The sequence below is a fragment of the Aristolochia californica genome, unplaced genomic scaffold (genome assembly GCF_029961685.1).
Source record: "Aristolochia californica isolate CCGP_79_NKW_82.1479 unplaced genomic scaffold, dmAriCali1.0.hap1 SCAF_2, whole genome shotgun sequence".
NCBI lineage: Eukaryota > Viridiplantae > Streptophyta > Magnoliopsida > Piperales > Aristolochiaceae > Aristolochia > Aristolochia californica.
Genome location: NW_027181881.1, coordinates 44594785 through 44622348, shown reverse-complemented (window position 1 = coordinate 44622348; position 27564 = coordinate 44594785). Strand labels below are relative to the sequence as shown.

The following is a 27564-nucleotide window of genomic DNA, read 5'->3' as shown; positions in this document are numbered from 1 at the left end:
GCTTTGGAGTAGTTAAACGTCAAAATTGAAAAAAATGGGAACGCAGCGACGGAAGGGTAGGAAAAGAGAGGACTGACGTTGAAAGTTTCCGCACGAAACATGAAAAAGAGCTATGGAATGGACTTTGACCACATTTTGGGGTCTGCTGGATGAGCAGGTTCGGTAGAACTATGCATCCGGCCAATGGAATGGACTCGTTTTCTCCTTCTTTACCTTGCTATTGTACGACTTTACTCAACACTAATACCTCTCCTTTTTGTGCTGCTTGGGATATTTTTTCGCAACAAATTTTTCACTGACCTCTTGAACGATGGCAACATGTTTTGGTGAGGGCGGTACCCACCTTGTAACCGCATGGGGTCCTCTTTAAACCCACCCTTTCTTTTACCTATTATAGACACAATTCGGTGCGGGTTTTTTAAGAGAAGCTCGTCCTTAGCCTCAGAGGTAAAATAAGAAACCCACCCATTTTTGTGTAACAGAGCTCGACCTCATGGTAAAAAATGGTGGAGGAGCAACCAAGGAGGACCAAGATATTGTCAGGCAGGGTCTAGATATAGAAAATCTCAATACCTTTGAGCTTCTCTTCTTAGTATTTTCAGAAGTGACCTTAAGATTTTCCAATTGCTTTTTTTTTTTTCTTAATGATGCAATTTAAGGACAAAAGCTGTTCAATACTGTTGGAGCTTTAAAGATATATGTTGAGGAATCAGGTCGAAGATTCATGAATTGTTAATGTAGTTTGCTAAAAGAATTTTGAAGAAACATAGAGGATTGGCTGAAGAAACAGTACACTCAATGATGTTCCCTGCTCGAGTTAATGAATGAAACAATTTGGCGCCCCCTTTTTAAAATGTAGATCGTCAGTTAGTCATCATAAGCCAGTAAATGATGAGATCACCGCTAGACTACTTCAACTGAGACAAGGGATGAAAACATAAGAACAGGGGCGAGGAGGCAGTCAATTGATGAATACAGAATAACTCATTTCTCTCAATAAATTTCCACCCACCATCAAAGACAACAACAAACATCTCGTGACAGGCGTCTTCTCTGTGACTCAAGTAACTTACATACATTTGTCTATATAATTTAGCATTACAACACAAGACTGAACCCGTCCAACATCGACTATTATACACGACTCAATTTCTCCCACCAAGGGCATAGCCGTCTGCAATGCTTCCATGCAAATGACAAAGAAACCCAATTTTGGCCCATATATCAAGCGTTGTCAATGATATAGAGTATATGACCTGAGAACTCCCGGTGCATGAGCCAAAGCTGCTGAACACAGCAAGACAAGGAGGGCCAGCACGACCATGCTGATCACACTCATAGGCCAACCCAGTTCACCCATCTGAAGACTCTACCAACCCCCAAAGGCAACTCATAATCTTTGACAACAGCTGGTTCTCTCCTTGCTGTCTCAGGATCAGACCACACATAAACCCCTCGCTCTTGCCGGCTGCCAGGTACAGTGTTGTCAAGGATCACAGCAACAAGAAATGCAATCACCATGTGAAACGATAATAGTGTGTTCAAGATATAGTTCAGCTGTCAAAAATCAAAGAAAGACAGACATGAGCATCTCGTTTTCCAAAAGTACATGCCTCTTTGAACAGTTAACTGCTAGAGAAGATGGCCTTCCTTGCCCTTACAAGTTGAACAGATAAAAAGGGAAGCTTCCGATGCTATGAAAATTGTCACTGTTTCACTCGTGTACCCATCTGTATTTGTCAATAGTGAGAGTAGCACAATACCCTCAATTTGCTAACTATGTATTAGTTAGCAAATTATGGAACAATGTTTTATAATTTGACATTTTTGCTCCAAAAGGAAGGCCAGCGACAGCATAGTATTAAACTGGTTATTTATCGAAGTATATGGTCTTGTTGCAACCAGACCTATTTTCCTCTTTGAAAAATTTGCATGATATATTTTCTAATCAATTTACATACACCTGTCAAAATATCTCCTTAGACTTTTGACAGGAGAAACCAATCTGAATTGTCAAAGTAATGAACACATGGAGGAAGGCAAAAGTAGCATACCCCATGATACTTGCTCTTGAAAGGACCATGAGATGCTACAACGTAAGGTTGGAAATAACTGGGCACAGATGAGTTGCTATTGGGAGACACACCATATTGCTGGAAATAAGCAGGTACAGAGAGCGAGAAAAACAAAGAGAGCCCAACAATGATAATATTTCTAGAGCTTCCTGCTTCACTATAGCGTAGGTTGGACAAACCCAAAGCAGCTAGCATTGCCCACATAAAGCATAAAAGAGCTGCAACCATAACATCGGGAATAGAAGCAAGAAAACCCCCAACCTTTCCTGTCAAACATAAGAAGAGTGTTCAGAGGTCATTTGATCGACACAAGCAAAGAGGGAGAAAAAAAAAAAGACGTCTCCAATTATTTTTGTGAAGTGAACTAAGAAATCTCTAGCAATGTTAAGAATAAAACTCAAGACCTCTCACAAACCACTGATACTATAACCACTATCGTATTACAAGCTTCCCTTCAGAGTGTGGAACTTCTCTGCCACTTCTAAAAATCTGCCCCAAGGCAAATCAAGTCCAAGATAGTCATACAAAAGATTTATCACAAGGCAGGGTGGAGGCTGGACCTAATCTAAGCTGCCCCAAATGAGAAAAGATTTAAGCCTATTCAAAGAGATTCAGGCAATTTTTCTTTCTGAAAAAAAGCACAAGTCAATTGAAATTGAATAAAGAAAATATGAAATTCACACAGGAAAGACAATTTTTTTCCTGCCAACCACTATAGGATGTTCTAACAGGCTTCAAGACTGAGCAAAATAATGTAGGCTCAGACAATGATATATAAACTGTGAAGGGGAGTAAACCTGCCCATTGACCTATCCGGTGGCTCATTAATGCACTGAGATATATGGAACCAATGCCAAAGTTGCAAAGCCATTTTCTAAAACAAGTAAACAACAACAAAAAGAACTTACCAATAAGAGATAAAAGTATTAAAATCAGAGCACCAAGCTCAACTGCTCGGCGGCTTCCCATTTTGGTAACAGCAATAGTGTGAACATTCTCTGTAAGAGTTGTAGACCCTGTTCCCGTACCCCAAAGACCAGCCAAGACACTTGAAAGGCCTTCCAAACCAATTCCTCGGCTAAGAACTCCAGCTGTTGGAGGTCTGGATGCCACAAGCAAAGACGATGCATGGTAAGATCCAACCTAGACACATTGTAACACAAAATAAATAAATAAATAAAATAAGAAAAATAAAGATACCTCAAAGTTCTGAACATGTCCCACAAAATTTCAGGTACCAAAATGGGTACAGAACACTGATAAAAATACAACAAATGTGTCACTCACATTTTGCGCAGTCATAGGAATATAATCAGAATCAATCAGGGAAATGAAAAAGATATATATTCAGGGCTAACTTACAGCTTGGTTTCGTCACCAATCTACAGGCAGTTATTAGTTTCAATTCCTTGCAATCACACACTCAAGCTTTTGTCCAATGGATCATGATCTATTTGTGTTTCGCCTACTGTATTATGAATTTAAGAGAATACTGCAAGTAAACGAGTTAGTTTAGGGGATGTTGTTCTCACTGCTTGCTTCCTGATTAGTAGGATGCCCTCATCTGTGCTTAGTAGGAAGATTGCTTTATAGATTCTCAAGCCGACTAGTCAGTTATTTCTCCTTTGTCCTCGACTAGAGTGTATTCCTTGGTATTGCTGTATTAAAAAGGGTACAAGTGTTATTGTCCAGCAACCAAAAAAAGGTCTTTGTCTGCAGATTTTAGATTTTTTGAAGATGTCCCCTATTTTTTACAGTCTGCAGAGTCTGGTACTTCTCCTTTACTTGAATTAGATGGTTGTATACCTCATCTTGTAGAAGATGTTCCTAGAATTGTGTCACTTGTTGATCCACCAATGCCAAAGCCACTGTAAGTCTATAAAAAAAGGACACCTTTCAAGGCCAGCACAAACGGACTCTCTCCTCCACCCGCACCAATGCTTTCTTTGTTACAATTCTGAAGGTAACTAATTTACATTTACCTGTTTCACTTTGTAAAGGTGTCTAGGCTCGTACTCAACATGGTACTAATCATCACATTTCCAAGTTTGTTTACTTTCTTTCAGTCTAGTTCCTTCAAAAAATTTGCATTACCTTTGTCCTCTTGTTTTATTGCTTCTTCCATACAGTAAGTCATATATTCTCCTCGTTGGAAACAAGCCATGGATATAGAGATGGAATCTTTACTTGATAGGGGCATGTGACATTACGTGAGCCACCACCAGATGCTGCTATAGTTGGTTGTCATTGGGTTTACACAATGAAGTACAAGGCGGATGGTTCTATAGAAAGATATAAAGTCAGACTTGTAGTCTAAGGGTACAGGCAAACCTATGAAGTAAATGTCTTTGATACTTTTTCTCCAGTTGCACGGCTGTCCACAGTTTGAATATTGAATTTTGTTGTTGTCAACAATGGTTGGCCCTTGTTCCAGTTGGATCTTAAGAGGCCCTTGTTCCAGTTGGATCTTAAGAGTGCTTTCTTGTATGGTGATCTAGCCGAGGAAGTTTATATGGAGCAACCTCTTGGGTGTGTTACTTAGGGGGGGCCACAAGAAAAACATAGGGATTGCATAAAGTTATCAATGTCCTCAAGTAGAATCCTAGAGCTTAGTTCAAAATATTCAGCCAAGTAGTTATGTGATTGGGGTTTGCAAGAAGTCACTGTAACCATTTGTTGTTTGTGAAGAGATTTTCTGAAGTTGTAGTTTTGACTGTATATGTTGATTATATAGTCTTGTTTGCAAGCAATGTGAAAGGCATTGAAGAAGCTAAAGGAAATCTTGCAAAACAGTCTCAAACTAAGGATTTAGGTTCACTCAAGTATTCCCTTTTGATTGAAGTAGCAAGAAGTAAAACAGGTATTGTTCTGGCACAGAGAAAATATAAAAAATGTACTAATATGCTTCAAAAATATGAACTGTTGGGAATTAGGCCCTGCTAAGACCCCCTATGGACGTAAATCACAGTCTTCATGAAAAGGATGGCATCGAGCTTAAATACAAGATTATGTAAAGAAGGTTAGTAGGCAATCTTATTTATGCTACAGACTCAACATAATATATCATTTGTAGTGAGAATGGTCAGCCAGTTTATAGAGCACCCGAGGAAGATACATTTGGAAGCTGCACACAAGATATTAAGAACAGATACCGTGAGCGTAGCCTGTTTTGGGAAGAGCTGAGTCCCTTGGCTTTTTGCAGGGGATGTTAATGCTATTCGACAGTGCAACGAGAAGAAACCACCGGCCAACTGCATCTTTGCCTCTATGCGGTGTTTCTCTTACTTCATCGGCGGATGTGGGCTGGATGAGATTCCCCTCTCTGGGAAAAATTTTACATGGTCGAATAACCAACAACAGCCAATTCTGTCAAAGTTGGATCGTTTTTTGGCTTGTCCAGACTGGTTGCAGCTCTTTGGGAATGTTTTTGGTCGGGTTCTGAACAGGGTGGGATCCGATCATTGGCCTATCATGCTGACCACCTCTTTCGAGAAATGGGGTCCCTCTCCTTTTCGGTTCTAAAATTCCTGGTTATTGGCAAAAAAAATTGAGGCTCTTGTTGATTAATGGTGGATTGCGGGTCCATATCTGGGCAGGCGGGAGTGGGCTTTCCCTTCGAAGCTTAAATTCCTAAAAAAGAAAATTAAAGAGTGGGCCACAAACCATCGCTCCTCTATAGTTGCTGAGAAGACTTCTATTCTCTCTCAACTTGCGGACCTTGATCTGGCGGAAGAACAAATGTATTTATCTCCAGCGGAGTTCTCTTCTTGTATTTCTCTTAATTCTAATCTTGATGCAATTCTCCATCAAGAGAAGGTCCGTTGGAAGCAACGAGCCATATTTAAATGGCTTAAGGAAGGAGATGCCAACACAAAGTTCTTCCATGTTGTAGCTTCGGCAAAGCGTAGGTCCAACCGAATTACCTCATTATGTATAAATAATGAGGTAACACCGTGTCGGACTTCGATTACTAATGTGTTGCTCCCCCGTCTCTCCCCAATGGCTGCCTCTTTCCTTGAGATGCCGTTTTCAGCCGGAGAAGTTGAGCGTGCTGTCCTAGGCACGGAAAGTGATAGGACGCCGGGCCCTGATGGCTTTAACGGAGATTTTCTAAAAAAAATCTGGTCTCGTATCAAGGAGGATATCATCACGATGATTAATGGCTTCTTCAACAATGGTATTACATTCCATAGTATCGGTGCATCTTTTATTGCCTTGGTCCCAAAGAAAGCTAGTGTGGAGAAACCAGAGGATTTCAGGCCTATTAGTCTTGTCTCAAGTGCTTACAAGATTATAGCCAAAATCTTGGCCCATTGTCTCGAAGTTCTTCTTCCAACAGTTATACACAGAGGGCAAGGCGCTTTTCTAAAAGGAAGAGAGATTTTGGACTCCACTATGGCTGCGCATGAACTTATTGACAATTTTCGGTGCAATAAGGGTCCAAGAATTGCCTTGAAACTAGACCTTGAAAAAGCTTTTGTCAGAGTGAACTGGATTCTTCTAGATGAGATCATGGAAAAAATGGGATTTGGAAATCGATGGAAATTCTGGATTAGAAGTTGTGTGGGCTTGGCTTCGTATTCTCTCCTCCTTAATGGCTCAGTTTGTGGTTATTTCAAAGGAACTAGAGGAATCAGACAGGGTGATCCTCTCTCCCCGCTTCTATTCAATATGGTTGGTGAATTCTTATCCGCTATGTTTTACTCGGCAGGTAATCTCAGATGGCTCCCTCCAACTAGCACCAATCAGGCTTTCAATATTCCCATTCTTCAGTATGCAGACGATACCATCATATTTGGAATCGGCAACACTGACAGTGCAAGAAAGATTAGTGTTGCAGCTCTTTGAATTAGCATCTGGCCAGAAAGTTAATTGGGAAAAGACTTCCCTCATGGGCTTTAATGTTAATCATGAGATTCTTGCAGAGATGGCTAGTATATTTGGGTGTTCAACAAGTCACCTACCAGCAACCTACCTCGGTCTGCCACTATTCAATGGGAGTATATGTAAGAGTCTCTGGAATCCCGTGATGGAGAAAATTGAAGCCTGGCTTGCATCCTGGAAGAGACGTCTGCTTAGTAAAGCGGGTAGGCTCATCCTTCTCAAGTCTTGCATTGCAGGAATTCCTAACTATGCACTATCTTTTATGCCCTGTCCTATCTCCATCTGTAAGGCTATGGATAGACTCAAAAGAAGATTCTTATGGAGGGGTTCGAACGATACCTTTGAGTATCATTTGGTTAGATGGGATGATGTTTATTTGCCAAAGAATATGGGTGGCCTGGGAATTCGGAAATCCAAGAATATGAATCAAGCGTTGCTTCTAAAATGGTTATGGAAGTTCAATACCCATTCTTCAAATCTCTGGAAGGATATGGTTCTTGTTAAGCTTGGTGGGAACACTCATTGGTGGATGTCAGGTGGTAATCGTAGAGGTTTATCCTCAATATGGAGAGCACTATACCTCCTGCTTCCAATAGATTCTATGTTGGCAACGGTAGATCACTCAAGTTTTGGGAAGATTTGTGGATAGGGCAGGTGCCATTGCAGGATGATTTCAGAAGTTATTTCTCGTCACATCTCGTAGAGACATATCAATAGCAGAAGCTTTTGAGGGGGGTGGTATGAACCTTCATCCTAGAAGGGGTCTATCAGATAACGAGGCCCTGGAGGCTAGTCGCCTGATGGATTCTGTTGCATCAGTTAAAATTCATCCTTTGGAGGCTGACAAACTCATTTGGTGGCCAGATAAAAGGGGCAAATTCACTATTTCATCTGTATAAGCCTTCTTAAATGGCTGGAATTTGTCTTGGAGGGAGTACGAAATTAACTTCGTATGGCGTATTTGTGCTCCCCCAAAGGTAAAGTTCTTCATGTGGAGCGCCTGTTAAGGCAAGATTCTCTCGGCAGACGTTCTTAGAAGAAGAGGCCATCCCTCAATTGACACCCTGTGCCCATTCTGCAACTCTGAAGATGAAACCACAAGCCACGTTCTTTTTCAATGCATATTCTCTTGGAAGGTGTGGACCCTCATTCTTAGTAAGTTTGGGTTACAATTCTGCATGGCGGCTGATCTTCTCTCATTCAGTAAGTCGCTCACTAGTACCCCTCTGCCTGGCCTTGGAAAAATGATGTTCTTTGCTTGCGTTAGTTTCATCCCGTGGGAGCTTTGGAATGAGCGTAATAGAAGACAATTTGATGCAAAATATGAATCTGCAGATATGGTAGCGGATCGAGTGGTGGGTCATATATCTACTTGGCTTCTAATTAAGAAAGTCTTCTCTTCCTTTTTGGGCATCCCTATCCGTGACAACTGGAGAAATATGGCTATGATGCATTCTGGGACAAAGATCCCGATTTTTCAAGAATGGTCTCCTCCTGCTCTTAAGTTAAACTTTGATGGCTCGTCTCTCGGTAATCCAAGGATTTCGGGTTTTAGAGGTGTTATTTCAGACCATTCCGGCAATCAGCTTTTCTCTTATGCCGGCCCTCTGGGCATATCTGACTCTACGTCTGCAGAGCTACATGGCCTCCTCTCCGGTCTCTGTGTCTTCAGAGACAATTGCAACAACCCTCTTCATATCAAAGGTGACTCAAAAGTGGTCATCGGATGGTGTGAAAATGCTTCTCCTCCCCCGTGGCGACATTGGGATACCTTTTGGGAAATTTTAAATATTACCTCAATTGTTTCTTGTATTTGGACTCAAATTCCGAGATCCGCTAATTCGGCAGCAAATGTGCTTGCTGGGCAGTGAGCTAACCTACAATCGCTAGTTGTAAGCGATTTGCTCCCCCAAATTTGTAAATTTTGTTTTTCTCTTTTATTAATACATCTTTTTCAAAAAAAAAAAAAAAAAGTCACCGATAGGATGGCTATTAGCTTACCTTTATGCTAGAGTAATATAATTAGATTTTTTTTCATTCTAAGATGTAATTAGGGAGATACAAGGGTTTATATGTAGTGGGGGCATATATATCATTTTTTACCCTCTTTTCTTAAGTGAGTATTGTTAAAGGATAGTCCCACATACATTAAGTGAGTATAAAAATCTTGTATTTATTAGCTGGGAAAAAGGTTTCCTAAGTGGCTAGTCATTTTGGGATAGGGCCTTCGACCCAAATTTAACATGGTATCAGAGTAAGGTTCTCATATGTGGGCATCCACCCAAAATTATCCATGTGCCTACACATGAGGGCCTCTACCCAAATTATCCACGTGCCTACACGTAAAGGGGAGTGTTAAAGGATAGTCCCACATACATTAAGTGAGTATAAAGATCTTGTATTTATTAGCTGGGAAAAAAGTTTCCTAAGTGGCTAGTCATTTTGGGATAGGGCCTTCGACCTAAATTTAACAAGTATATAAGACAATATAGAGTTGTTTCCATACCCTAATGTCAGTTGCTCCATTCAACACAACCTTCTCTACTTCTCTTCTAGCTCTTCTTCTCTTTTCTCCTCAATTTCTTCTTAATTTGCCATACTTTTACATGGTATTAGAGCAATAATATCAATTGTGTTTCCATTGTTTGATTGCATCAGGTTCCATAGCAAAATGACTAGTCACTTAGGAGACCTATTGCTCAACCTTATAACCCAATTATTTCTCTTAACACTTCTCAATGTGGGACTTTTTCTTACCCAAAACTCCCCTTCACGTCTAGACTTACATGGACATGGGCACAAACTCCTACCTCATGGAGCTCAAAATACACAAACTTCCACCTCATGGAGCCCCCAAACACAAACTCCCACCTCATAGAGCCCACAACACACACAGATAAGCACAAATTAGGCTTCGGCCTACGCACATATCTTGCTCTGATACCAGTATTGGATTGAGCCAAGTTCCATCCTGAAATGACTAGCCACTTAGGTGTATTGCTCAATCTTATAACCCAATTATTTCTCTTAACACTTCTCAGTGTGGGACTTTTTCCCACAGACTCCCATACAAGTAGAGTTGATAGAGAAGGTTAGAATCTGGTAACCTAATCTTTATCTTCCCAACTCTAAGAAATTCCTGATTTTCAAGTTCCAAGGAAAGAATTTGAATTTTCAGGTGTTGTAATGCTACTATAAGTAGCTAGCACAAGAAAAAAAAAATCTACTAAGAAACTGTTCTCAGCAAAAGAAAGAAGAAATAATGGTGCTCCAACAACCAAAAAGAAAAAAATCGTATTAATCTTCAAAACTTGTTCAAGGTTATAGCATATTTACCTATTTATAGACTCTAAGACCTCTAAAGACTTGTCAAAATAAGTAACTTCACTAAAAAAATATATTCCTAGGACTATACCTCCCAATTAAAATTAAATTCTGACTCAAGTAAAATGAAAACCACTTGCTAGAAGAGAATTCCAGAAATCAACAAAAATGGAAACTGCCAGGTATGACTTTCCTAAATTGACTACTAGTAAAGAAACTACTAACCAAACACTTTTTTCTAAATAAAACTCTCCTAATTAGGACAGTAGACAATAGGAAACTATTTAAAGTGGAAATGTTTAAGGAGTAAAGAATCAGTAAGCCACATGTTGGTTTAAAATATTAAGGAAAAGATATGTTCACTCGTACTTCCATAAAGAAGTTTCAACTTCCTTGCTCATACAATACAGCAAACGATACTCATGTTCTTCTGTTGATGGTAGCTAGCACAAGTGACCATCCAAATGAAATAAATCCTGTGTGTTGAATTTTAGATGCTTAATAGACCCTGTTTCCCAAATAGGTTGATGCACAGAAATGACCTTCTACAATTGAGAGCAACACCATAAGGTGGCCAAAAAGAGGTGAAAAGGACCCAACTTGGGTCATTAAGTAGATGAACTATATATGAACAAAAGAGATCATGCAGCTTGTTCCCATGCTCATACAACCACTGGTGGTGCCTGCTACAGATCAGTCAAGATTGATAATAGTGAACCATTTTTCCAAATGATATGCAATCAAAGAGTGGGAATCAAATACAAGAAAACTGCAAGGCCAGCATGTGTAATAATAACACACAAGAGAAAAAGAAAATGAATAGGGGGCAGCTAAGAGAAATGCAAGATTCATAAAAATAAGAAAAGGGTCAAGAACTTACTGAGTCAACAGAAGCAATAATTGAAACAGCACACATCAGGATAGCCATTTTCCAAGTAAAGACAGGGGTACCCCATTGTAATGGATAAGGGAACCTAAACCATGGTGACGTTCTCAGCGCATTAGTAGTATCAACACGACAGTGTTTCATCTTTATAAAATGATCTCTGCAGTGTGGGCTTAGTGTATTTGAAGTAGGTACATTAGCATCACAGCCCTTGTAGCTATATGCTCCAGCTTCAGTAAGAAGGAAAGCAACTACCCATGTGATTCCCAGTCCTAATGGGACCTGAAAATTATCCAACTTTAGTGACCAGCTAACCATAACATAAATTTAAGTCATACACAAATGTATGAAAGAAGAGTAAAAACAGTAGGCTTACAGCATAGATCAGAAATATGCGATGGCCAAATACAGATATTTTCCGCAGATACTGTCACATGAATATAGAAGGAAATAGATCAGATACACTGTCTCAAAGTGCTAAAAAAAAGTGAACAATGACAATTTAGAACTCAAAGATCACAGAAGGCAGAAAACTGTAATAAGAATAAAAAATTTAGGCATATAAGCAATGATATATTCTGAACTCACAAGTGAAAAAACGATAACCAGCAATATCTGTACTAAACCAATCTCAAGGCAAGTACCAACTTGAGGAAATCCATAACTGAAAAAAGATAGTCCAACCGCTGCAATTGTTGGGGCTACAATCACCGGATTGATCAATCTGCAGCATAATAATAATTCAGAGGAGTAAGCCCAAGGCCAGACAAACAGCATATCTAGCATAATAGATTCTGTAACCCGATCTAGCAAATGAGAAATAAGAGCAAAAGGGAGCAAACAAGAGAAACAAACAGAATTACGTATTCGCATCAATGGTAGGTAGGAGTTCTTGTCAACCCGTAATCCTCTTTCATTAAGTTCTCTGAATAATATGCATGTAATGATAAAACTAGCGTTCTCTTGAAACCCTTCGTAACTCTAAATTACAAGACCTTCTTACCCTAACAACAAAAAATGGGGGAGAAATAAAAAACGGAATAGACAACACCAAAAGTTTCATATGTTATTTTTACACTTTCCCCCTCTATGGAATGCTCTTTTATATCCTTGTCCTAAAGAAGATGCATGAATAGGGGTGAAAATGAGCCTTACTTAAGTAGAGACGGAGCCTGCACATAGCAGAATAAATAGGATATAAACGGAACAGAATAAGTGATTCCTCATTAGTTCCATTTATATTTAGTATTATCAGTATATAGAACTAGTTGTTCTATATACTCTATATACCGTTTATTTACCTAATTTTCAAATAGAAGAACAAGTAATTGGGTAAATCAATGTAACAATAACAAAATGTCTTAAAATTTTATAAAACAACCAAGTATTAAAAAAATCAAATTATCATATGCACGGAATCCTAAGAACAACTCTAATGTATAACCAAATCTTAAAAAAATTTAAAAAATCCTTAGCAAAAGGTGCTTGAAACATGTTTTATCCCAAAAATACATTCAATCAAATAAAATTTACATGATTTCTTTTATATATAATTGGGTAATTGGTTAATCAGATAAGGAATAACTCTACCCATTTATGTTCCATTTAATAAAAAAGGAACCTGAATGCTTATTTGGTAAGAATTTTAGTTCAGCTTTATTCTATTTAATAAAAACAAAAAATGAAAAATCGGGTAAGTGGACAAAATTTGACACCCCTACCTGAGCTCAAGCCAAGCTCAGCCTTAGCATATTTCCATAGGCTCGAGCTTGGCTCGGCTTCATAAAAATATGGGTCAACTCAAACTCTTAGGTTTACCTTATACAAAACGGAATTTTTTTGTAAAACAAATTACATAATCTGGAGCCAACTAAGTTAGCCATTGAACCAAGCTCAACAAGGCTCGAGCTCAGCTAGTTTTATCATCGGTTTGTGGGCTGCTTGGGCTTCAGCTCAATTCTCAACCAAGCTCAAGCCCTGAGTTGAGCTTGTTTGAAATAACCTTTGGTGGTGCTATTGAAATTTTGATGTAATTATCTATAGTATGTAAAACAAAGCTCATAAAAAAGATCTCACATATATGCAAAAAACCAACACTAAAAATCTCCCAACTTACAAACAAGTAATAAAATATTAACATAATAATCCATCAAAATAATAATGTTTTTATACTCCTTCCTTAGTAATAAAAGTGAAAGAAAACAAAAACTAGGAGAACAATGAAGAGAGAAGAAGGAAGGAGAAAAGAGAGACTGAAAGAGAGAGTTGAGTTGGCTCTCGTTAGGTCTGTAGATGATCTCTCTTGCTTCTTATTAACTTAAGTGCTTTGAGAAATAATTACAAAATTATTCCTCTTAAACATAACTCATAACTTCCTAACCACACCTCTAAACAATATAAAAACCGAACCATAGACTCATCTCAACACTCTGAATATGACAATACTCTCACTGAAGTATACAACTAATGCAAAATGACTAAACTATCCTTACACTACATTTTAACTATCCCCATCAAGTTGGAGCCTATATGTCTAAGAGGCCCAACTTGTTACAAAATGTTCCAAACTCACGCCTACCCAAGGCTAGTAAAGATATCACCAACTTGATCACTAAACTGGAAATAGGGGGTAACAACTTCTTTTCTCATAACTTCATCTCGAATGAAGTGGCAATCAACCTCTATATGTTTGATGCTTTCATGAAACTATGGATGGCCTGCGATAAAAATAGTTGTCTGGCTATCACAATACATGGTCATAGGTTCTGCAACACACAAATTTAACTCTTGAAGAACATATCTAACCCACTTTAATTCGCTTACAGTATGAGTTGTAACTCTATACTTACCTTTTGCACTAGAACAAGCCCACCACATTTTTTTTTTTTTTTTTGCTCTTACTACTTACCAAATTTCCTCTTACAAACACACAATAACCAGTCATGGGCTTCCTATCAATTGGGTTCTAGCATAGTCTACATCTAACAAAAGCTTCTGTCTTTAAACTATTATGAGGTATAAAAAATAACCCTTTTCTAAGTGACCCTTTTAAGTATCTCAATAACCTTTGAGCAGCCTCCAAATAAATTTTGTGTGGATGTTCAATGAATTGACTTATCACACTTACAAAAAATGATATATCAGGATGAGTAACCACAGCATAAATCAATTTCCAACTAACCTTCGATACATTATTTTGTCTTTAAACTCATCACTACTTTTATCATGAAGATCATTACCAACTTCCATAGGTGTCTTTGTAGGTTTCACACCTAATAGGTTATACTCCTGTAGCATATCAGTAACGTACTTTGTCAAGTTGAGTCCAAAGCCCATCCCAAAATGACTAACCAACTTAGGAAACCTCTTTCCTAACTCATAAACTCATTATCTTTGTACTCACTAATCCATGTGGGATTATTCCATAATACTCCCCCTCATGTGTAGGCCTTCTTTTGTGGCTCTACAAGTGGATAACTTAGGTGTAGACCCACTTTTGTGGCTCTAAAAGTGGATAATTTTAAGTGTAGGTCCTCTTTTGTGGCTCTACAAGTGGATAATTTAGGTGTAGGCCCTCTTTCTACAAGTGGATAGTTTTAGGTGTAGGCCCTCTTTTGTGGCTTCACAAGTGGATAATTTAGGTGTAGGCCCACATATGAGTACCTGCTCTGATACCATGTCAAGTTGGGTCCAAAGCCCATCCCAAAATGACTAGCCAACTTAGGAAAGCCTCTTCTAATAAACTCAAGATCTTTGTACTCACTAATCCATGTGAGACTATTATTTAATATACTTCTTTTGTGTTATGACAACTCCCACCTTGCTTCTAGCAACTCTTATCCCAAGGAAGTATTTTAAAGAAGTTAGATCTTTGGTCTAAAAATACTTAACAAGGTACTCTTTTATTGCCTCAATTTCTTTCTTATCATTCCTGACAAGATGATATCATCAACATAAAGAAGCAATAATTCTAGATGACCGATTCATAACAAAAAGAGAGTGATCACAGTGCTTCGAGAGAACCCAAAAGACATTACTATCTAGCTAAACTTCTCAAACCACGCCCGAGGACTTTGTTTGAGTTCATAAATTGTCTTCATTAATCTGCATACCTTTCTAGTCTCCCCCTAAACAACACACCTAGGAGGTTGCTCCATATATATCTCATCTTCTAAATCTCCATATAAGAAGGCATTTTTAATATCCAATTGTTACAAGGGTCATTCCTAATTAACTGCAACAAATATAAGAATGTGGACAAAAGTCAATTTGGCAACATGGGAGAAGGTCTCGAAAACATCGATGTTATAGGTTAGAGTATACCCCTAAGCCACCAATCTAGCTTTAAATATGGCAATAGATCAATCTGCTCTATAGTTCACGGTGTACACCCAGTGACATCCCACAACAATAGCATTGGAAGGTGGATCACATAAACTCCATGTACCTCTATTACATAGTGCCTCTATTTTAACATCTATAGCATGCTTCCACTAGCATCCTATGCTGAAGAAGGAATGGTACAGAAGACAAAAACATAGCAAACTGTTTGTAACAAGTGGACAACGAATCAAAGGACACGTAATGAGACAATGGATGTCTATTGGACATACATACACCCTTACAAAGAGCAATAGGATGATCTAAATCAATTACCTTAGGAGTTGCAGACGAAGAGGATCTCAGAATAGGCAAGAGAGGGAACCTTGACTAGCGTCTAAATACTTTTTCGTCGCTGATATACCTGTAAGTGCTTTGGTGTAGTAATAGATGGTGGCTGGTCAAGAACATCATCTACAAGGTTAGGAGAAACCATACCTGTATTTGCTAGAGATTGAGGTGATTCTTTGTCGGAGATAGAAAAAAAAAGGAACATCTTCGAAGAATGTCACATGAACAGATACAAAATGTCTTGTGGATGGATAAAAATATTTGTATCCCTTTTGAATACAAGAATAACCCAAAAAAAAAAAACACTTGATTGCACGAGGAGACAATTTTTCAGCAGAGGAACCAACCACATGCGCAAAAGACACATCCAAAAGTATGAGGACAGAGGGAGAATTAAGTAGCAAATGAATTCAGTATTTGGAGGGAATTTTGGCTCCAAGTACTGAAGAAGGCATCATGTTTCTAAGCAAACAAGTTGTAAGCACAACATCACCCCAATACAACTTAGGAACACGCATACAACTTCTAGTAGACGACGATTTTTGCATTAAGCCACTCCCTTTTGTTGTGGAGTGAAGACACACAAAGACCGATGAATTATCCCATGATCCAAACAAAATATATCAAACTTCTGATTCATAAGTTCCAATCCATTGTCGATATGAAAAATACAAAGAGATGCATTAATTCGGGTACTGATTTCATTATAACAAAATTGAAATACATTGAACACTTTAGATCTCTCCCATAGAAGATACACCCGAGTAGTACGGCCAAAATCATCAATAAAAGAAACAAAATACTTATCCAAAAACACTAAAAATAGGACAGGTCCCCATACATCGGAATGAACTATCTCAAACAAACTACTACTTTTTGTTTGACTCAAAAGAATGAAATCCAATGACGTTTTCCCAATTGACATGAGTCACACTAAAACGACAAACTTGATTGTAATGCAAGAAATAGTTAAACCAACTTTGTTGGAGAAAATTGTCCTAATCGTAAATGCCAATGAAAGGGAGAACTTGCAACATGTGGAGCAGATGGAATCTGTTGTGATGATCCTCCTAGGTGATATAGTCCTCCTCTCTCACCTGTTGAACCAATCATCTTCCTCGTCGTGAGATCCTGAATCACTCAATAAATAGGATAAAAAGGCATTGAGCAATTCATAGACTTTGTGAGTTGACTAACTGAGAACAAATTAAGAGGAAACTTAGGAACAAATGATACAAATTTAAGTGAAAAGAATGGGTAGGTTTAATATTGCCTACTCCATGAACAAAAGAGACAAATCCATCAACAAGGGTAACAAGTTTAACAACGGAAGACTCACTCAAATCAGTAAATAAGGTCGACATACCTAACATATGAGATGAAGCACATGAGTCAAAAACCCAAGAAGACAGAGTATGCAAGTGTAAGACGCATGTACCCGAACTGGTAAGAGTAGCTATAGGAAGTATAGGCTAAGCTACAAACGCCGAGGAGGAGACACTAAAGTCAGCTGAGCAATGCACTAGGCAAGCTGCTACAACTCGCTGGGGCACCAAGTTGTATACCCATTGCTCGATTGGAAGATTGCTCAGTACTGTCCTGAATAGAAGAGTTAGCCCATGCAGGCTTTCCAAACTTGTTCCAACACTTATTTGAAAAATGATTTGTGCATTCACAATGACCACACTTTCGGTCACCTTTACCATCACTCCAACCTCTCCCTTCACTTGAGCCATCATGGCTTTTGCCTCTACCACTTCCACCACGACCTCATACAGATTTTGACCGTCCTTGAGTGTTAAATGTAGTTGCATCAACATCTTTAACTTCTTTATTATCCTTGGATGTAACTATTGTCTCTGCTCTCATAACTTTGTCAAAAGCTTTAGAGAGTGATGGGATGTCATAGGAGGTAAGTAACTAAGCCCGAATTGCATCAAATTCTGGTCCCAAGCCATCTAATAATTTAGTAACATACATTTGCCACTATTGTTTCCGAAGCTCCTTTTCATCAATGATGAAAGGGTGAAAGATACTAATTTCCTACAAGATGTTTTGCAACTCACTTAAGACTAGAAAGTTTAGTATTTAATTCATACACCCTAGACAAATTGCTTTCTTGTGCACATAAAGCTTCCAAAGACATCCACGTTTCCTTGGTAGTCTCACAATTCATGATTTAACTCAATTTGGAGTCCATACTATTGAGTAACTAGGTCATGATTTGGCTATCTTCAGCTACCCAATCATCTACAATAGGAATCGATGGATTATCTCTAATGAATTTTAACTTTTGTTTGGTCTTAAGAGAAATATGTATTGACTTTAAGACCAACTGAGATAATTCTAACTACTCAATTTTTTTATCAAAATAGTATCTTCCCCTTTTGAACTTCTAAATTTTTTTGAGAGAGTGACTATTCACCAGAATCAACCATAAATAATAATAACAGCTAACAAACTCAATAAAGTAAAGTCAACACAAAATGATGCTTGCGTACACTATGTGGACACCACCTTAACTATTAGGGCTTTGATCAAAAACTCAAATTTCAACCAGTATGCATAACACCTTCAACAAGAGTTATTTCAACCTTAAACCATAAAAAATGCAACAAATTGGCTGCCATTAACCTCCTTGAAGATGACACAAGCACCAGGCACGGGTTTAGTACTTAGCGCACACTAGATATGGGATAATCTCAAGTCAAAACCCTCTTGAGGCACTAATTAGACATAGAACTACTTAATTGGCAGGACAAACCATCAACCCTAGGGTTATGGAACAGGAAGAAACAAGAAAAATCAAACATTGACTCTCAGTCAGTAGCAAATCCTGAAATCCCCGTCTTTCAAGAGTTGCTGTGTTCAAAAAAGGGAAGACAAAGTGTTTCACGGGCTCAAAATTAGGATCCTATTGCTTTGAATCTCTGGTACCATGAAAGGAAACAAAGAATAGGAGCATAATGAAGAGGGACAAAGGAAAGAAAAGAGAAGAGAGACTGAACGAGAGCATTGAGTTGCCCATCATTAGGTCTGTACACGACCCTCTTGCTTCTTATTAACTGAAGTGGTTAGAGATATAATAACAAATTTACCGCTTTTAAACATAACTCCTTATAACTTCCTAATATCACCTCTAAGCAACATAAAAACTGAACCATAAAGCTTATCTCAATATTCTGAACATGACAATATTCTCACTTAAGTACACAACCAATATAAAATGACTAAGCTACCCTTACACTTAATTTTAACAAAAAACTTCTTCACCATTTCAAACTAAAATTAATAATGTCGTAAATGTCAAGGAGACGGACAAAAGAGTTGAAACCTACCGCAAAACCAATGACATTAGCCCACTATAACCCATCAATGCCTGAAATGCAGATGATATAATAACTGCTCCTTGTAGCTCCTTCATGATGTGCTTAAAACTCTGCAGATTTGTCAAGAGTTAGTGAGTTTCGTATCACACCCAACATGGACAAAAACGATTATTAACAAGAATAATTAACAAAATAAGCCATCATCAAAAGCTGCAATTTAATTCATCAAATCATTAACAAGCATTTCCATTTTGGGTTTAGCAATTGAACAACCAAATACAATGAAAGATGAGGTAACCACTCTCATGTTGTAAGACCAAAGCAGACCCACTATAGGCCAAGATTCAGATGCCTGACCATACCATAATTTGCAGTTCTAAAAGACCTCAAAACACTGCATGGTCAATTGGTTCAGATGGACGCATAGTTGACATAGTCATGCAAATTGAGTTTTTCTGCACAAACTTATTACAAAAATAATACCAATAGCACTAGTTCACTGGTTTGACAAGGTTATACGGTTTTGAAACTGTTAAAAAATGTAACTTATGCTTACTTAGGTTACTTGAAAATTAATTTCTTATAAAATCTTATTTCCAAGGGTGTAAAAAAGTAAGCTCATAGTGTCTTTATATTGTTGTTTTATGTTTAAAAAATATTATCTCCAACTCTCTCTTTCTCCCATGTTCTCGCCATTGCTTCTCCTACATTCATGCAATTTCATAGGGTATCAGAGCGACAACGTTCCTAACATAGAGAAGAAAAAGAAGATAGAGAAGAAGAAGAGGAAGAAGAAAAAGACGAAGAAAAGAAGAAAAAATAACTTCTTCAAAGCATTTTTTTGTCCCTTCTTAGTTTCCTCTCCTTAATTGAGCTGCTCCATGGTCTAAATTCTCTTTAATTTTCTTGTTGTACATTACATGTTATTCAAGGTTACATGTAGCAGCTTAATGTCCATGTGTTTCTGGGTTTGTTTAAAGAATTCAATGGTAGAGCTGTGAAGTCAAGTTGGGCATGTTTCTCTATGGTTCCACTTTGTTCAAGAGTTTTTTGTTTTTTTGAATAAAGACGTATAAGCTATTAAATGAGAAAAGAGTACAATACCTAGCTAAAAAGGATCTTCCTCCACAACAAGTTGTTGGAGTGAAACACATAATTTAGCCCGAACCTAAATAATTAGCTAACCTAGGAATGTGCTTCCAATTACAGTTTAGAAGAGAAATTAAATTACATATATCAAAATACATATCCTAGAGTCACCATGGAGAAGCTGACTTCGCACACCAGTTGATATCAATTTTTTAATCGCCCTCGATGCAGACGGGTCCCACCAAATGGCGTTTGACAATCTGCAACCCAGTGGTTAAATCTGAGATTTCAATTGGCCCAGCGAAGGTGAAAAGAAGACAACCGTTACTATCATGGATAACTCCGCCAAAACCGCAGGGCTAAGGTATCCAAAAACGCTACCGTCCAAATTCAATTTGTTCAAGAGTTGATTGAGCATGTCTTGTAAAGGTTTTCATAAGTCTCTCTCTTTTTGTTATCTAGCTATTCCTATTTCTTCTATGGAAATCAATGGCTTATGTCCTGCATTTAGTTCTTTTCCATCAAACTTGAGACTAAGTTCATTACTAGTGATGCACGTCTGCAATTGACTTTGTCTTGTTTGCAATTGTGTTTTACATATCATACAAAGTCTGGGTCTTTATATGTTTCCATGAAACTACTCTATCTTATATGTTCATTTCATGCAAGAAAATTGATCAAGGTTATGTCTTGTTTGTTAAGTGACGTTGTTTTTTGTTTTTTTCCTACATCACATGAGCTCTCAGTAATTAATGTTGTGTTGTTGTTCATAGGATTCTCTACTCAATTACCCTAGTGTCTCATACCATATGGTAAGTTTTCATTGCTTGAGAGTTAGAAGAGTTTGTGTCAGCCCCAATGGTTCTCACTCATTCCATTCTCTTAGTCTCAGTCTAATAAGTTCTTGTCTTCGACCAACAAGAAGAGTTTGTCTCAGAGTCTGCTAGAGTCAGTTGGAACTCTGGTGTCATAGTCTTAGTGTTGTTACTCTTTTTGACAAAGCCAGTTTTGAGTTAGAGTTCAATTAGAATTTTGCTTGTCTAAGGATTCTAAGCGGCAACCTACTTTCTCAAGTTCTTTGTTCTTCTCAATGGTTTAGTTTTTTTTTTATTTCAATGGTTTAGATTATTTCTCTATGCTCTGCTAGTGTGAGAAGACAATGAATCTATTTATCCATCTGGTTGTTGGTCTACCTTGTCATGTTGTGATCTGAGAACCCCAACAAAATGAAACTTAAGTGCATTAGTGTCAAGTTTATATCAGATGAAGTCTGGATAGGTTGCCGCCATATATGATTTCTCTGGTTAATGGATACCTCTTGACCTGAGTATCTGCTTAGTAGATATTCCGTTTAAATGCAATGCATAACGGTTGTGGTCACTACGTCACTGTGAAGTCTTGTGCGAAATCATGTTCCGGTCTGAAGTTTTTCCCAGGTACTTGTGGTCAGCAGGGTTTCACTAAGCTGCTTGTGGAATGTGTTTGTGGTCTGTAGGTTTGGTAAATTCTGTTTCAGATAAGGCACGAGCTGCTGAATTCCCATGTTCTCTTCCATGTAGCCATCACTGAGGCTGCAATTGTTGCATCATTACTTACAGAGTCTTGCAGAATTTGCCCAGAACAATTAATCAACGGTTGAGCAGCAGTCTGATAGAGTAGAGTTCTACCTCATGGAGTCCCAGAAGGAGAATGCTCAGAACTTACATTTCCTAATTGATGTGGGTGCCTAGTGGAGCAACAAGTTGCTGGAAGTTATTGATCTGAAGTGATTTGAAGACAAGTTGCTGGGCATAAAATGCATCAGACTTGCTGCTGGTGCATGATTTGCTGACATGAAACTTGTTGTTCTTGCTGACACAATTTGAGTTACTTGGACGTCCTTTTTTGGTTTCATAAAAGCAAAGTGCAAGAATTTGTATATTGAAGCAGAAAAATTAGACTACTTGATTGGAATATTGGCCTGATTTCATACCATTGGAGAGAAGTTTGATTATAGTAATGCAGGAAAAACAAAATGACTAGCCAAGTTAGGAAGCTTCTTTCCCAACTAATAAACCCAAGATCTTCGTACTCACTAATCTATGTGGAACTATTATTTTTAACACTCCCTTTCATGTGTAGGCCCTTTTTTTGTGATTCCTATGCATGGATAATTTGGGCGAAGGCCCACATATGAGAACCTAATGTAATACCATGTGAAGTTGGGTCCAAGGCCTATCCCAAAATGACTAGTCAAGTTAAAAAACATTTTTTCCCAAAATCTTTAAACTCACTAATCCGTGTGGAAATATTCTTTAACAAGAAAGAGAAAAACAGAATTCCTGTTTAAATTTGTCATGGGCCAATTTTGTATGTGTTGTAATTTCGTAATACAATAGATACCAATACACATGAACATGGTGTTCTCCTTGGTGTCAAAAATTGATCACTTTTTGTTCTCTCTTTGTCTGTAGAGTGAATGGTCTAAGTGAAGATGTGTCTCACAAAAAAGATAGCATCAGAGTTATGTCCAATGATAAGTTATGCAACCACTAGTTGTATTTCTTCAATTGGTTATGGTTTTACTTACTTTGGAGCAATACCCTAAACCCACTACCTGGCAGAGCAGGAGTACGCCCAAGTCCAGCTTGAGTTGAGTCGCGTTAGGTTGTTTTTGCATCCTTAAAAATGGGTTACTATGGTGCTTCCCTTAAAAATGGGTAGGTTGGTGTCTCTTAACTCTTTTCCAAATGGCTAGGAGTGATGTTCTACTCTCACATTGATTCTAGGCAAGTTGGGTCTTTTAGTGTCATGGATCCCCAATTTGAGGGGGAGAAGTACAGAGCAAGAAATTGTTGGGAGGAGCTTACAATAAAGTGTTCCACAGTGGTGGTCAAAGCTTTCTATTCAGATATCCAAATAAGGTGGAGAATGGAAGAGAAATAATTTTTGTGAGCGGCCAATTGCTGAACAAGTTGAGGTGGAGCAAGCTGAAGTTGAAGAGTTGTGAGCCGATTGAAGACTTAAGCAAGAAATTTTCCTTTTCTTTTTATTTTCTATATGCAAAGTAACAAGCTGAAGTTGTAAACTTCAACTTGAGGGGAAAAGCTAAAAGATGTAATTTGTGTTTACTTAGGTTTCTAGGAAAATAGCTTCTTATAGAATCTTAATTCCAAGGGTGTAAAGAGAGCAAGTATTAGTATCATTTTATTATGATTTTATTTTATAAATAAAAGAGGAGGGAATCTTAATCTAACCTCTTCTTAGTCAACATGAGTTATTTTCTCCAGCACTCTCTTTCCCACATTCTCTCTATTGTGTCTCCTACAATCATGGAATTTCACAGAAACAGATCATGCCAGTCCTCCACACCCTACTTGGGCATGTTTACTGATTGCAAGAGGTTGGTTATATGCAGGAAGATTTGCTTAGCAAACAGGTAGGTAACCACTTATCTCAAGTGACAACACCATAAGGCTTTTGTAGAACAACAACTCCAGAGGAAACAACGCTTTTATAACATAACACGGTCTTAAAATCCTTATGAGAGTGTGCCAAGTTTCACACACTCTAAGTCCTGCATATGCATGATTAAGAATGACTGCAATAAGAGCACTATCGTCTACCATACAATACCAGTCATAGGCAGGTCCTACAGCCACTAGAAGAGGACCTGCAGTGACCAATAGATGCAATTCCCATAAAAGATAATTAGATAGAGATTTAAAGGGGGTTTTTCTTCGACCCACTCCCATCACTTAAAACTATAACCAACCCAACATACTTGGTCCTTCTCTTTCAAACAATATTACTCCAAAGTTTTCTCGTCTTAATACTAATTTCTTATATTGAACATATAAGTATAGATAAATACATTATTAGAAAGCCAAGCATCATATATGTTACATTAGATAAATTATATTTTATACATAATGTAATATATTTAGTTGATTTTTTGGGGGAAGGTTTTTGCTTGATTTTGCTGAACTCATCCCCACCCTATATCCCATGGGTTCTTTCCCCAATCTGTCTGCTTTGTATACCATCACATTCAATCATTGATCTTAGGAAGTTCATAGGCTCGGGGAATTCAGAATATTAGGATGAGACATCAAGGTTTAAGTTCTTAACGTTGGAGAAGTGCAAGCTAGTACGGTCATAAAAAAACCTATTATCGGCAACTTCAAACACTTGCAGTCAATAAAATGACAAGGGCATTCTAAACCTAGGCATGGACAAGGCACCTAAGTCAGATTTCTCTGTCCACCTACAACTAGCACCACACACATGATGATTGGAAAGTATGCGTTGCTAGAAATTAAATTAGAACAAAACCACTTACTGCTCAAAACATGCAGGAAATCCGTGACCTCTAAAAAAAGAGTCAACAAGGAGCTTTCTTTGAAGAGTTTTACACAAGAAACACATGGTCAGTCTTCCAAAAAAAATTTTGAGGACTGGCAAACTTCCAAATAAAATTGGTAAGTTGGTTATTTATAGTTCAGCTGTTAGTTTTCTAGCTGTAACCAAAACCAAAGTGATCAGATAATTTTAGATCTCTTCAGTTCACAGGGTTAATTTCATTTGATGGACATGATATCTTGTAAAGAAAGGGCATAGACTATAACAAAAGAACATGCACTACATGCAAAACAAAGATTTACATCCATAAATTATTGCAAATGAATAAATAAATCACATGATATTTTACAATGGACAAACATTTACATGATTATACTATTAAGATGCTATTATGGCATTGAAATGTTATTAAAATAATGTTGAATTATTTTTTTATATTTGTCCAAAAAATATTTAACAGAACAAAAAAATGATCTACGAAAATAATTGCAATAGAAAAATTAGTTAATTTAAATAAAGAAGTTCATAGAAAAAAAGTCTTAAGCCCACTATATGAATCTTTTTCTTCCATCTTCTATCTATTTTATCTTAATCTATTAACTGGTTGCCCTTTCTTGAGTCTTTCATCACAACTTCCATACATGCCATTTTTGGCCCATCTAGTTCCTGGAGCTTCATCAACAACCATCCATAAAACCTTCAGTTCTCTATTAGGTCCACGATGAACATGTATATAAAGCAGCTCTATCTTATTTTGCATTCACTGGCATCACTCCAGAGTGTTTCTCCTGACACTTATTTTTTTATCCTTTTTTTGGTTTTTACTTTCCTATTGCGGTTACACATCCATCTCAACATCTTTATATCTACCACTCATCTTATGCAATGGATACTACCTTTTTTTAAGACGGCAATGGATACTACTTCATTGCCCACGATTGCATGATTAAGTAATGCCAGCTCAAGAACTGCCTTATATAAGTTTGAATTTCACCCTTTCAAAAGCAATGGAATTTAGATCTCTAAACTGAATGAGCCGCAAATCAACAAATGACCTATGGATTCCTCAACCTCATATGACAGATTTGACATGTTCTCCTCCCCCCTAAAAAGTAACTGTTTACATACATATACCTCTCTTCCAATTAGTTGTTAATAGGCTTCTAGCTTGACAGTCAGGTACTGTTTGTAAGTCCAGTTGAGTGATGAAGCAAAAAGATGTCTCCACTACAATATTAACCCTCAAGCTTTATTGGTTTTCCAAAATACAATTAAACCACCAAATTGGGAATTCAACAACCACCCAGATCTTGAAAAGTTCTAATCATGAATCAACCAACCTATTCGTAAAAGAGTACCAGCGCTGTTGCACAGGTACGGTTTGTGATAATCAACATGAACAGAAAAGCCTAACTAAATTCCAGAAAGCACATCATAATTAGAAGAATTGGATCTGCTTACAGAGTACAGATATTGCATCCCAAGCAATGGTAATCACATAGAAGGTTATATCAGAGAAGAAAACACCCTCACGTTACACAATGGACGAAGAAGAGACGTACATTATTGTTCAATCCCTGAAACTCCTTTGAATTAATTATTGCCAGTGCTGGAGCCAGATACACAAACGATGGACCCTGTATCAACGGCAATCTCGACCCAAAAAATGTATGTAATAGTGTTGTGACTCCAGAGATGAAAAGTACAGTGGATACCACCATTGAAGTATCTTCCTGTCAATATTAGCAATTGGCCCGATTGAAGCATATTTACACGCAAAACTGTTGCAGAAATGAGAATGCCAAGAAGTTACTCACATGAGTGCCACCCATTGCCGGAACAATGACGAGAGGTATGAGAATCAAAGAGCCCAGCATTGAAAGATAATGCTGAAAACCGTACAATCCAATCGGAACTGAGTTTACAAGAAAAGCACAGAAGTTTGAGTAAGGCTCTATGCAGACCGCGAAATCACGATTTTCGAAGAAAGCAGTAGTTCAGAAAAGAAACTAACCGAGGCCAGGTGTATCTCTGAGCTCGTACTTCATGTGAGAATGCCTGATCGGAAACCCATCGTCATCGTGAGACTGCGGCAGTACATCAACCACCTCTTCACGAGTATGTTTCAAAGGTGGTGGCGGTGGCGGCGGCGGCACAGGCTCCGCCCGAATCTGCCCATTCGGACCCGCAGTATTCTTAGCACCTCCACCGTCGCTCTCCCTCCTCCTCTTCAACGACGCATCTTTATCTGGCGCAGCAACAGACACACCTCTATCTCCCTGCGGCGGCTCGCCGTTTGCCTCCGGCGGTCGAGCTCGACCGGACTCTAGATCCGGCTGAAGCTCCTTTTCCTTACTCTTGACCACAATCTGCCCGGAATCGCTCGCATTCGTCTCACCAGACAACTTCGCCTTGAAACCCGTCCTCTTCGCCCACGACGACGACGGCATTGCCCCCGCTGGAGCGTCCGGTGTCACCGGCGGCCACGGGCCCGGTCGCTGACGTTTCGACAGGTCGGAGCTCGCCATCTCCCCGTCAAACTACACCAGCATTCATCAAAACAAAGCTCGGAAACAGATCTGAGTGATCGGAGACTCTGATTCGATCCTCAGCTTAGGGTTTGCGCGTCTGGAGAGGAGCCCGGGAGAGTGAAAGAGAGCGAGAGCGAGTGCGAGTGTCAGTGTGAAGCGAAGAAGGTGGGGGCGTGTGGTGTGTCGTTGGGAAGAGAGAAGCGCCAAAAAAAATAGACAACTAAGAGGGGTGGACTCCGGAGCCCGGTTTTTCGCGAAAATATTCGGATGATGTAACAAGCAGACAGAGGGACCGAACGGATCGAGGACCACGCCTAGATTTTCTTCGGTGAAAATTTGTCAAATTAAAATATTCTTTTGTCCCTCGGCGGTCAATTCTTTCATAAAGATTGGACTATTTATAAATTCGAGATATCTTTGGATCAGTCCACCTA

General features: G+C 38.4%; 1 protein-coding gene across 2 annotated transcripts; it reads right to left on the bottom strand.

Moving 5' to 3' along the window:
* Nucleotides 1-969: 969 nt before the first annotated feature.
* Nucleotides 970-27329, bottom strand: LOC137956024 (nucleobase-ascorbate transporter 12-like). Of its 2 annotated transcripts, XM_068803312.1 has the most exons (11): nucleotides 26614-27329; nucleotides 26417-26514; nucleotides 26162-26332; nucleotides 19179-19279; nucleotides 11758-11893; nucleotides 11546-11596; nucleotides 11164-11451; nucleotides 3276-3331; nucleotides 2984-3177; nucleotides 2055-2341; nucleotides 970-1557 (listed from the first exon to the last, which is right to left on the bottom strand). In XM_068803312.1, exons 1-11 carry the CDS (start codon nucleotides 27125-27127, stop codon nucleotides 1336-1338), a joined length of 2118 nt encoding a protein of 705 aa, XP_068659413.1. In that variant the 5' UTR covers nucleotides 27128-27329; the 3' UTR covers nucleotides 970-1335. The 2 variants fall into 2 exon arrangements, with proteins under 2 accessions (XP_068659413.1, XP_068659415.1); XM_068803314.1 differs by lacking the exon at nucleotides 3276-3331 and having other exon boundaries at nucleotides 2984-3218.
* Nucleotides 27330-27564: the final 235 nt, after the last annotated feature.

What these genes read in the sequence shown, in the direction of transcription:
- LOC137956024 (XM_068803312.1), bottom strand. Translation starts at nt 27,127, where the DNA reads ATGGCGAGCTCCGACCTGTCGAAACGTCAGCGACCGGGCCCGTGGCCG. An exon ending in TGGTTATCGTTTTTTCACTT is followed by an intron (nt 11,597 to 11,757) that starts GTGAGTTCAGAA and finishes TTCATGTGACAG; the next exon opens with TATCTGCGGAAAATATCTGT. An exon ending in GCATATTTCTGATCTATGCT is followed by an intron (nt 11,452 to 11,545) that starts GTAAGCCTACTG and finishes GATAATTTTCAG; the next exon opens with GTCCCATTAGGACTGGGAAT.